This window comes from Leptonotus elevatus, chromosome 18, assembly GCF_054856555.1.
Source record: "Leptonotus elevatus isolate MCC_2025b chromosome 18, RoL_Lele_1.0, whole genome shotgun sequence".
NCBI classification, from domain to species: domain Eukaryota; kingdom Metazoa; phylum Chordata; class Actinopteri; order Syngnathiformes; family Syngnathidae; genus Leptonotus; species Leptonotus elevatus.
The window spans coordinates 16791027-16803435 of NC_141256.1; the positions used below are offsets into that span (position 1 = coordinate 16791027).

General features: G+C 42.9%; 1 protein-coding gene across 1 annotated transcript; it reads right to left on the reverse strand.

The window, feature by feature from the left end:
• Positions 1 to 1710: 1710 nt before the first annotated feature.
• Positions 1711 to 10765, reverse strand: mtmr9 (myotubularin related protein 9). Its single transcript, XM_086061001.1, has 11 exons — positions 10679 to 10765; positions 10178 to 10391; positions 9985 to 10093; positions 9776 to 9901; positions 9144 to 9317; positions 8859 to 9076; positions 7855 to 8016; positions 7630 to 7771; positions 7327 to 7547; positions 6341 to 6492; positions 1711 to 3526 (listed from the first exon to the last, which is right to left on the reverse strand). The coding sequence occupies exons 2-11, from the start codon at positions 10357 to 10359 to the stop codon at positions 3363 to 3365; spliced, it is 1650 nt and encodes a 549-aa protein (XP_085917127.1). The 5' UTR covers positions 10360 to 10391; positions 10679 to 10765; the 3' UTR covers positions 1711 to 3362.
• Between the last annotated feature and the right edge of the window lie 1644 nt (positions 10766 to 12409).

Consider the following 12409-nt stretch of genomic DNA (forward strand, 5'->3'; position numbering starts at 1 on the left):
AGACCAGTATTTTGGGGTCATGAACTCTAGCTTAGCAACAGTTGCTATGTTAGACTTCATGGCCATTGTTTGTAGAAAATTCTGTACATTCTCGGCTAATATTAGCTGATAAAAGTTGTATCTTGGATTCTACCTGTACGACTTCCAACTTATTTTGCTATGCTGGGTCACTAATATGGTCAACTTAATATATTTTTCATAAATAGATACTATTGGTCTGTCTCCAACTTGTCCTGACATTTTTACGCCTTATTAACTCATTTAAAGTGTTGAAAACATCTTGAACAAAACTATTAACGCACTTGAACGCTCCACTGTCTGAGGGTTGAAATACTCTGCCTCTTCCTTGGCTTTACGGGAGCTGTGTGGCATTAAATCACCTCAAGATTGAAAGTCTGGATTATTATTTTTTTTTTTAGATAAGTGAAATTAATTAGGTTAAATATATTTGAGTGAATCTGTTTTATTAAAAATAAATCGCTGTAACGCTTCTTTGCAGAACCAAGTGGGTCAACCACAAAGATAAAAATTATTATTTTTTGTCTGTTTCACAGTTTTATGTCATCATTCATGGATCGAAGACCTTTGAAGACTTTGAGAAGATGATGTCATTTGCTTTTGTGCCTTATAGAAAGCAATGTAAGGTATAATGTCAACATGAACGATGCAGTGTTTGCTAATTCAAGCAAGATGGCATGTTTTTGATTTCCGGAAAAGTTGTCAATTTCGTGATGTAAAAATTCCTCCCGACAGCAACGATTTGGAGGTGAACTATACACTTAAAAAAAATAATAAAAAATAAATAAAAAATTATCTATCCCTTCGATCTATCCCTTTAAGCACTTTGTCCATAATTCCGATATTAAGGGATTCCAAAGTTCAACATTTCATTTTTTACTCGACAAGGTGTCTGTCCAGGGGAAAAAAAGGTTTGACATTGCCGATTTGTTTACACTTGAAAAAGGTCGGCCAAAGAAGCGTGACGATGTGTGTGTGTGTGTGTGTGAGTGGAGTGAACTAAAAGGGGCGGGAACAAGGTCCGCGCCAGCGTGTGAGTGGACGAGCAGGCACACCCATTTCCCCTCGTCGCAAGAGGAGGAAACCATCTTGTCACAAAAAAAGTTAATCAGTTAACAAACACTTTTTTCCAACAACAAAGTTGTAGAAGGTTTTTTTTGTGTCGTGACCTTCATGCAATCACGCATTGTATAAGGCGGACGGATGTCGTCGGCAGCCGTCACGCGGGCCACCGAGGCAGCTGACGGGTGACTTATTTATTCCACCGTCACCTTGTCAAACGCTTCAGTCGTCACGGACATAGCAAAATAGTTGCGCCGGCGGACCAATCGCGCGCCGAGCCGCAAAGGGACATTTGCCGTTGTCGTTGGAATGGCGCGACAAGTCTGCGTCACGGTTCATTTATGCGATGGCTTCATTATCGTTTAGAACAGTTTGAAGTTCATCTGGGGGTCATCTGTGCCGCTTGAAATGGCGGCATGTGTGTTTCCTCATTCCATTTTAACACGAGTAGGAGTTGAATGTGCTTTGTATGATTAGATTTGACTTTTCCCTTCAAAATGATTGATGGTCTTTTGTTGGCATTTGAGACAGGGGGTGTGTAGACTTTTTATGCCCAATATTTATTAAGGAGACGTTTGATGACGTCCGTGCATCTTTTCCTTAACTAAAAGAAACGCTGCTTGACAGCACTCATCACTCGATAGTTTTATTAGCTGTGACAAAGCCAAGGAGGACATGATGCATAAATACGTTGCATATAAACACAGCATTACGTTGACGTCTCTCTGTTCCATTTGTACACAAACAAACAAAAAAGATTTTGGCACAAAAACATCATCACGTGCGTTGTAGGAACTCGACTCTTTAACATTCAATTTTCATTTAAAGCACCGTTTTAACATAAGAGGCGCACGGAAATAAACGGAATGCCGTGTGACATTGTTATAGTATTTAAGTGTTTTGTAGCTGACAGACAATATCATTCAACTCTATTCTAAGATACAATGTAAAACAAAAGCAACAATTAAATAGTCACGTTGCAACATTGATAGCGGTAAAAAGGATCATTTTGAAACATTCTTCCCATAATTAACAATAATAATGACATAGTGTTATAGAGTGGTGCCTTGAGATACGAGTGACCCGACTGAAGAGCTTTTCCAAATACGAGCAGTCATTCCGCAGATTTTTTTTTTGGGCTTGGATTTGAAAGCATAAAGCATATTTAAGATGTGAGCAGTTTGGTGGCTCGAAAACTGTTCAAAAAAAAGAAGCTTCAAAGTGTTCAATTGCCACTCCCAGTGGAAGCTTGCTGTCAAACGATATATAAAACAAGACAATTACGCGCTCAAGTATTTTCAACCACCAAGCAACATTGTCATCAGAACGCCCCGCCCCCGCTAGCTTAATTCTAAAAGGTCATGGGAACTTCGAACCCTTTAACATTGGAACACAAACGTGTTCAAACCAATAATATTGCATCTTACTGAGTCAGAGTATGCGTGACCTCTTTGCCTCTTTTTTTTTTTTTTTTTTAAATATAAAAAGCACATTACAAAATGATTTTCGGGGGAAGGCTGGAACATATTAACATTTTGAGCGACGAGCCTAAACTCGCATCTCAAGGCACCGATTTACATGTGACTGCGTAAAGCAAATAAAATCAAAAGTGCATTGTTTTGAAAAATCATCAAAGATCACACTGTGACGACCTTGACTCAGATAGGCTACGGGCGTCGTCCTCTATTCCATGGAAACTTTATTTCCAATACAAGAGCTGCAGGGAAAACTCTTGTCACGATATGAAACATATCGCGACAAGAGTACGATTGTCTTGGTAAAGGCAGAACTTTTTTTTTCTGCATCTTTTGTATTGGAAATGGAATGCGAAGTGGTGAATGTGATTAACATTCAACAATCAAGTTGAATCCAACCCGCTCCCACTCACGACGGGCGAGCTGACCCCACCTACGCTCGTTACGCTTATTATGCTTCTGCCTTATGGCAGGCGCTCGCTCTACCGGTTGCCATAGCGACCATTTGGCGCTTCCGGAGCACGGAGGTTCAGTAGGAGGTCTTACACTTATCCCCCCCCCCCCCCCCTTTCTGTAGTGGTATAGCCTATATGCGTCTCGATCGGAATACAAGTCGTCATATCACTACTTTTGTCCATCCAGTGTAATGCGAGGAATGTATGGGCTTTTTACAGTAACAAATAAATGGCAATGTTTCATTTCTTCGGAGACGTAATAGCTCAAAACTCAACGACACATCCAAAGCAGCGGCTGTGCGACGTAAACATAAAACATACAAACGCGTCTCGTTTTGTACCTGGCGGTGATTTAGGGCGTTTGCAGGAGTGGATCTTGAGTCTCCAGCTGGGCCAGCTGCCGGCGCAGCAGGTTGACTCGGTTCTGGAGCTCCTTGTTGTACTCGATGATGTGCATCATTTCCTCGTGGGCCTCGTCCAAGCACTTGGACGAGCGGTTCCAGCGGAGGAACACTCCTGGGATTCAAGACCGTACTGGACGTTAGTGGCAAGTGGAACAAAAAAAATTGATGTAATGGACGGACGTGCATTATCAATTCAGATAATTTAAATGTGAGGAAGACTTCAAAGAAGGCAAGCCAGCTTCAGAAAAATGCACTTTTTTCCTTTTTTTTTTAACAAAAACAAAAATATTTTAAAAACTGAAATACAGAAAGCAGTAATGTGTGCACTTATCCGTTTTTTTTTAATTATCTGTCTCTAATCAATTATTTTAAGATTTATTTTTTTAAACCTGGAATTCTTGAATAAACGGGAATATACCACCAGTAATCATTTTTAACGAAAAACGGGTTGGTTTAAATTCTAGACTACAGTGAAAAAAAGATCACAAACAACCTGAAAAGGTAGTAAAAAATTATAACAAGGCCGCAGGGTTTCTACCTTATAGAATGTCAATCAAAATTGAGTTTTGCGAATATTCTTGTTTCGTAATACGAGCGAAGGCGATCGTTTTCCTGATTTCATCGATTGTAAACACAATTATGGGACAGTAATGAATTGCCGTCCATGGCTGCACCTGTAAGTCATAAATGTCACATTTGACTGAAGAGCTATTTTTTTATAGCAGCAGTCAATAACGGCCGTAAATGTCAGCATGCGTGAGCTTTAAAATCTGATCAGTCGCACGCGGCGACAAATAATCGCCGCCGGCAGAGGGGTCAAGCGGGGTCGGGTCTGCCAAGAAGCAGCGGCGTTTTTTTAAAACTCGTCCACTTCATGTGATGCACGTCAAAATCAAACAACACAACAAAAACTTCCGCAAAGCGCGCCTGCCTTCGGCGACTTTATCGCAGCTCGCAAGTACAGAACATTCCTGATTGCGTTTTTACAGGAGGGAGAGGAGATTAAGCGGCGTCCTACTTAATCACAACCGGAACAAATGCGCAATAAATTCAATAATAAAATATATTGCGCAAACAAATGTGTATTATGAGTAATGTTTTTCAACTACTCTGACATTCGGCACACTAGTAGGAGAACTACATGTCACGAGGGAGGAAAAATGGTATGCTAGTTGACATCTGCATGCTACTAGTGAAAGGATAAATGTAAAATTGAATTTTAAATGGTCACAAGTAATATTTATTTGCTATCCTTGATAACTAGTACTAAGCATTAGCGTCGTTCTTCTAGTTCATTTAATTGTGAGAGTACCAAGTTCGTACAGCACAGCAAAATTGGCAGTGTTAATTCAACACCTATAAAGTTAAATTTAACACTTTTTGTAGTTAAAGCGCTATATAAAAAGCAGTCCATTTACCATTTAAGTGTCTATAATGGTCCACACAGAATATAGTTAAAACAACAATTTAAAATGTTTTTTTTCTTTTACACTGAGATGGAGTTAAAACAACTCTGATCATGGTTGAAATGTAACACTAGCCAGTGTTAATTTTACACTAGTGTGTAGTGTTAAAATATTACACCATCTAGTTGTATTTTTAACAGTCAAAACGGGTTGCTTTTATTAACACTAGAAATGTTAACATTAACTAATGAATGTGTTAAATCAACACGGCCAGAGTTGAAAATATCAAACTTTTAACACTCCAGTTTTTGCCGTGCAGTCTGTTCTGTGAGAGAAAACGACTTCATGTGCCCAAACTCCTTTTGTTTGAATGTCAGTGTTCCCCAGTGATCAGTAAGGAGGACTCGTTTCTCTCAAACTGGAGACGTGCAGGTGCAAAGGTTGACCTTTAACTCTGTAGAGGTGTAATTATCTAACACTCGGTGATCAACTCCGTAAAAACATCGAGTTTGGACACCGTTAAAAGTCTAAAAATGTTAAAATTACACTTCACGAGTGAAAATCAACTCCCAAAAATGTAACCCTGAAATTTGAACACTCCAATTTCTGCTGCGTAATACATGGACCTTAAGATGGACCTGAACATTTTGAACGATACGCTCAAAGCACTTTCCGCATGCACTTTTTGTAACAATGTAGACACGGACACAAAACAAAGCGTCTGGGATTAAACGACTCCACACGCGTGACCGCACGCCCTCCCTGAGCGTCAGGGTGGTTTCGGGTGTCGTCTGCCGGGCGAGAAAGCTCAAGCAATGTGAACGATGTGCAACATGTGAAAAAGGCAGAAAGCCAAATGAAGGCTCGGCTATTCGAGCTGTGCAGTCACGTGTCGTGTGGTAGCTTGATGTAAAGCATCTTAGGGCACGAGAGGTCAAAAGTCTCACCACATTTTGTGTCTTTTAAGATGGCTCCTAACCCAATTTTCAACTTTTCATGAATTCAGTCTGCCTGATATGTAAATTACATGCAGATGAGCTACTTTTGATGCTGTTACGCGTTTGCTTTCCACATTTGGTGGCAAAAAAAAAAGTAAAAAAAAAGTGTGGTATGTCCTCCACATGGAGTCAAGTCAACTATAAAAGTGATATTGGTTCGAGAGGACAATACTGACCCCTTGTGGAACATTTTCCAAATATCAGGCTGACACCTGGTCTATACGTTCATGATGGCATTCAGGTATCCAAGCCTTCTAGGGTTTGGGCCTGTCAGACTTGAACCGGCTCACCTGAAGAAGACTTGCACATTCCACAAATGCTATTTTATGATGACAATGACCCCACGTACAAAATGAATTGTTGTGTTGCATAGAGGTGACATCTTGCAAAAAAAAAAATACAGATGGATGCAAATATTGCCGCCCTGCGCAAAAAGTGTTGCTACATATCCATAATGCGTGTGGGATGAATCCAATGTTGGCTTTTTTTTTATTTATTTATTTTTTTGCTTTTGTGTCTTACCCTCCCACAGCAGCAGACTCTGCGGGGCCACCGAGGGCCAGATGACCAAACCGTTGGCCTCGTAGAGCGGGTTGCTCAGACGCTCCAGCTCCTGGGGACGATTCACCCACGACCACAGCGAGACCGTCTTCTCAGACACGCACAGTTTGGTCCTGGGTGGGGGGAGGAGGACGGCGATGAGGAGGCGTGAAGAGAAAATAAATTGATGTGTTGCAGTTGACGGGTTAAAACACACAGAAAGTCGACACGAGACAAACAGGGTCACAAGTAATTTGTTAAGAACAACGTAAGATTCGCACGCGAGGAGAGCAAAGTAAACAATAAATATATTGGTCAAATCCTGCCAGGGTGATTCAACATTTGGCTCTGGGGTGCCTCGTTGTCACGGCGCGAAAAGGCCCAGTGAGGCCTCGCTAGGATTTTATGTGAGGGCATAACAATTAATGATTCTTTTTTTGTCATAGTTGTTAAAGGGGACGTCAACCCCAAAACATGTTTGTTTTTTTGGGACAATAATATGTTCTAAATATGGTATTCTGCTTAATATTACATTTGTGGAATAAGAGTTATGCAGCAAAATCCAGCCATTTTTATCCATCTCAGGGGGCGGCCATTTTGCCACTTGCTGTCGACTGAAGATGACAGCTCACCTGTTTTCATCTCTCGTTGACAGCAAGTGACAAAATGGCCGCCCCCTGAGATGGATAAAAACAGCTGGATTTTGCTGCACAACTCTTTTATTCCACAAATGTTGTAATGATTCGAATGTCATGTTTAGACAAGTGAGGTCACGCATAACATATTATTGTCAAGAAATGTTGAAAGTTGACTTCCACTTTAACAACTCTTCTCAGTGGTGTGTCAAATTAACAAGATTCGGTTTTACTTTGCAGGGACCTTGAACACCAAATTCCAGTTGAAGCGGAAAATATAATTGATGAACGGAGGTGTCAGCTGACTCCACTTTAAAGAACTCAGAACGTTACCTCTCCGCTGCGCTGTTGCCCAGAAAGGTGCCAAACTGGGAAGCGTACGTGTGCTCAAAAAGCAGCACCAGGAAGGCCTCGGAAAACTGGAAGGAGCACGGAAACTGCCGGAGGATCTGCCACACGCAGTCCAGGAAGAGCAGGAAGACGGGAGCCTCCTGGCGAGGTTTGCCGCTCGAATAGGCCGACTGGGCGCAACGCTGCCGGAACGGGTGACCCGCCTGGACGCAAGACAAGAACGACTTTCGTGTCGCACATTTGATGGCTCTCAAAGGGGCGACTTTGATTCAGACCGGCGCTCACTTGGAGCCACTCCCGCTCCACCAGGCCCTGGAAGCCTCGGATGGTCCTGCAGCCGGGATCCAGGATGATCTGAGCCAAGGAGGCGATTTGAAGGGTGGAGTCGGTGCCTTCCGTGCCGTGGACGAGGACGGACGCTCCCTCCCTGAGACACAACATACGCGGTAACGCATCACGGTATAGACATCTCAAATCAAAATGGCGTCCACCCCGGTGGGAGTCGGGAACCTGTCGATGCACTGGGCCGCCAGGCAGGCGGTGGTCAGGATCTCCTTGACGTGCGCCAGCCAGTTGGACGCCTCCAGCTTGCTGAGCCAGCGGTCCATGTTGTGCGACTGGTCGTTACACGCCTCCACCAGCTTGATCAGACTCTCCTGCAGCACGCTGGACCTGATCAACAAACAAGTGTTTCAATAAACGTTGTTTCTTTGCATGGATGCAAATGCAGACAACTTTTTTTCCGTTTTTGGCACATATGATAATAAGTAAAATTCCTAAATCGATAGTTAACTCACGAATCGCAAATTTTGTACTTGTTCTTCTAAGTTTTCATACGCTGGTAAACAAGAGTGGAGAAAACTTAAACTAATAGTAATATAGCTGCATATTTTAGTCACTAATGTCATAATAATTCATAAAATTGAGTTAAAATTTAAATGATGTACTACACTGTAAAAAAACAAGTGATATTGATTTGTGTTGAGGTCATTTTCTGCCACGAGATGGCATAATTGCATATGTAAGACATTGGTGACTGCTCAGTGCATTTTTCTTGACATGAAGTAACTTGTGAAATTCTGCACGTTTTTAAAAGTTGAACAATACAACTTGACCCCAGTCTCCACAAATATATGCATTATTATCAAATGTATTTCTGCTCAATTTTGACGTGTACGTGTCTGCTGCATTGCGACTGGAATTCCCCCAGTACAGGCTTTCCAAGTAAAGGGGCGGTCATTAATCATGCAAAAAAAAATAATTAATTTTATTTTTTAAAAACTCAAAATTAACTAACTACTTTTGACACCCCTAATAATAAGCTGTTGATTTTCCGTAAAATTCCCAATATTTGTGGTCCATGTTTATAAAACACAAATATTGCTCTCTGCTCACCATGCACACCACCACCCGCACTCTCCGTTCCAGCAATTCTATGAAGCTCTTAATCCCTTAAGTCTGCTGTACTTTTGCTCAACCTTCTATTACTGATCCATCATCAGTCTCGGGTTCACCTTTCGATGGCCTTGTGGATCCTCCTCCACTGCGGGTAGTTGGCCTCGGACTCGAATCCGCCCCCTTTGGCTTTGGCCTGCTGGGCCACGTTGATGGCGCGCGTGTCGATGACGTAGCCGCGCTTGCCCGGCCTCAGGGTGGCGTTGATGAGCTTCTCGTCTTCCTTGCAGCGCCGCCCGTTGGTGCCGGTGAGAGGCTGAGACGCTCGCATCATCACCTGCGGCGCGCATCCAAAAAGTGGCTCATATAACAAGATCACATTATCAAGGATGGCGTTTGCTCACCATGCCGTTCTTCTTGTGGTAGTAGCTGAGCACGGGGAAGCGGCCGCCGTGGCGGAACGTTGCCGCCGTCCTCAGCGCGTCGTCGTCGATGCCCTTGGGCACCGCCAGCAGCGAAGGGTAGGACGGGCACACCCGGTAGTCCTTGTTGACTTCACTCAGCCGCCACTCGTCTGTCTGAGAGAGGACACCTTCTAAAAATAGGTCACCACTGGTGGGACATGGTGATTTTCCTGTCAATGTTGCTGGTGGTGATCATTTGAAAATATAAATATGCAAAGCGTTGCATGTTGATAATCATCTATTTCTGACATTGTGTGTACAGTCACAGTGTCTTCACGCAAATACATTTAATGATTAAATTCAAAGTAATTTGATCAAATTTCAGAAGTGTGTATAGAACTACGCTTTGCATTTATCAGTACCAATGAAGCAATGTAGCTCCCGCTGTACTGCAACATACTCCATGTCTGGCACCAGACAACATTATTTCTCCTGCTCATATACCATCAAAATATTTCAAGGTATATTTCATTATTGTCTTGTTCAAGGTACCTCAACAGAGTGGTAGGGGGGGGGGGGGGGGGGTTCGAGCACCCTCTAATGACTAGTCACAGGTGGCATGTATGTCCTACCATGGACTCAAGGTCCTTAAAGGCATCTTCAGGACGGAAGCAATTCCATCCGTCGTGGACGACCTCAAACATGGGCCGGTAGAAGAAAGGGTACATCAGGGAGACGGAATCAAGTGTTGACAGGGCCTAGAGAGCAATAAAAAAAAAAAACATGACATCATTCAAGCTTGTTTTTTTTTTAAATTAATTTGTTTTTGTTGTGTTTTTACCTCAGTAGAGCTGGCAATGTTGATACATTCCTCCATACCAGGAATGTCCAGCTGGATCACTCTCAGGTCTTTACATTTGACTATGACCCTACCAATAGAGCCCACAAACCTGCAAAAAAAAAAAAAAGTCAATATTTCATGTCAAACTGTGACGTGGTGGTAACGACGTATTTCTACTTTTCCCCACTGTTACCTCTTCTCTATGGAGTCAATGTTGGAGTGAAGCAGCCACAGCTCCTCCGTGTTGTCTTGTCTGGAGGAGAGGATGAGGTGGTGGCCCGTCAGGCACAAGGTTCCCTCCACGGTGGGCATAAAAGGTCGGTGGAGGACGACCCCGTCCACCCGCGGCGTCTTGATCAGCTCGGCGAACTCCATGATGACGCCGGACCGCCGGCAGCTGACACACACTAATGCAGGTGAAGGAACGTAACGTATTTTTCCCACACCGTTACGCTTTATTTGGCGTTACAACCGTGTTGGTGCCGAGTGGCGTAAAAAATATACTAAAATTGGATGGATGTAAAACTAGCAATTGCCGCTAGCTACAAGCGGGGAACGGCGTGGCTAATGCTAACGAGCTTGTTAGTAGTGACGACAACGTGAAAGTAGGCAATACAAATAAGCTGTTGTTTACACCTCAAGTGTTAAAGTCGCGCGTGTATCAAATATTAAAGCACATTTAATGTCCAAGTACCTGAGCGTTTTCGTTTGTTTGCACAAACGAGTCACGTGCGTCCGTCGGAAACAACACACCGACTGGAAACAAATGAGGCGGAAAAAAAGGGTCGACTTGGGACGAAAGGAACATTTTTAAAATATGAATTGGTGAATTGTATTATTAGTTTTCTCTATAGTCAATCAATGAAACTAGATTTGTTTAAAATGTGTTATGACCAATTTCTCATAACTGACTATACCAATTGTGGACACCAGGCGGTAGTATTGTACAATCTTTCTTATCGTGAGAACTGCAGTGATGAATTCGATAATAAATGCACATATGTCATGGAAACAATCGGGATGAAGTGGAAACGATGTTTTAGTCAAATGTTCAGCGCTTAAAAAAAAATGAATACATTTTGTAGAATTCCGCTCAGTTCTGATATTTGGTAAATGGCCCTCAAAGCCACATTACAGTTTGGCTCCTCATTCACCTGCTGATGACGCAGCATCAGGAGCCAACTGAGGGTCTTGTTCAAGGATACTTCGACATGGTCCCAATGGGCTCGAACCCACAACCTCAGGGTGGCATGAAAAACCTCACTATCATTGAGCCTCGCCGCTTGCATTTGATTGGTCAAATCCCTGCATGGCTATTCTTTTCACTTGAACTGTCCATGGGTGCAAATGTGAGTGGGAACGCTTGTTTGCCATTTCGTGCCCTGCAGCTGGCGACCAGTCCAAGGTGAAGTGCTAGAGAAAATGGATGGGAAATTGACCAGGAAAAGAACAACAAGAAAACATTACTGAATAAGAAACTGAAGCCTCTTATGGGGGCCAGTCTTTGGATGCCCCATTGGGTTGAATACGTGTGAGCGTTTGCGTCACTTGCAGCCTGTCCGCGCTCCACAATACCAAATGGATTCATCGCACTGTTTGACATTTATTCCGGAACAGTCGGATTTGAAAAAGACTGGCAGTTTGCGCACATCGACGCACTTGTTACTTCCTTTCCCTTCGCTTTGCTTCTTCTGCGTGAGTCACGTCTGATGATTTGGCTGCCTCCTGTTCTGGAGGGGATTGTGATGGTATTTTTAAATCTTTTGTTGGTTTTTAAAGAGCAAATTAGTACGTTGTTGTTGTGGTGGTGGTGGAGGAATCGAATGCATTTAGTATCTAAATAAATCTTGTTTTGTTTGTTCCCCATTTGGGGCATGGCGAGCGTTGATAAATACAGGCAAAAAATGTTTGACAATACTTTTGTGGATACTCTGTAAACGGTACACAAGGATAAGCATTAAATACGCAAAGTATTTAAATAGACATCAGCATCCAGCATCGTATGATTGATTGGTAAACCGCCCCAAAAATCTTTGTTTACTTTTAACAAATATGACAAAATGTGATTTATTTTTTTGTGTCAGCAATAACAAACTCCCCATTTTAACACATGGCATCAAGTTTTGTCCTCATTTGAGACGACAAATGTGCGCAACTCGACTATCAAATTAAGGTTTGTCGTCGAGTCAAATTCCAAGGTTAAGGGTACAAAATCAAAACCCATCCGCAACGCCTTAAGCCATTTGTATACCTGCACTCAAAGTATACTTTTTTTGGGGGGTGCGAGGCGCTCTCTAAATGCCGCACGGGGGACTTGAAAGGAGACGCTAGATGGCAACCACGTTGAAAGGGAGTATGAGAGGGGATGGGAGGGGGCAGAGGTAGGGGGATGAATTACGTCGGCGAGGGCCAGCGGAGGGACGCG

Excerpts from the sequence above, each read along its gene's own strand:
- mtmr9 (XM_086061001.1), bottom strand. The coding sequence starts at position 10,359 with ATGGAGTTCGCCGAGCTGATCAAGACGCCGCGGGTGGACGGGGTCGTC. Across the intron at positions 9,902-9,984 it reads ACATTGCCAGCTCTACTGAG|GCCCTGTCAACACTTGATTC; the intron begins GTAAAAACACAA and ends ATTGCTCTCTAG. Across the intron at positions 6,493-7,326 it reads GGCAACAGCGCAGCGGAGAG|GACCAAACTGTGCGTGTCTG; the intron begins GTAACGTTCTGA and ends CCCCCCACCCAG.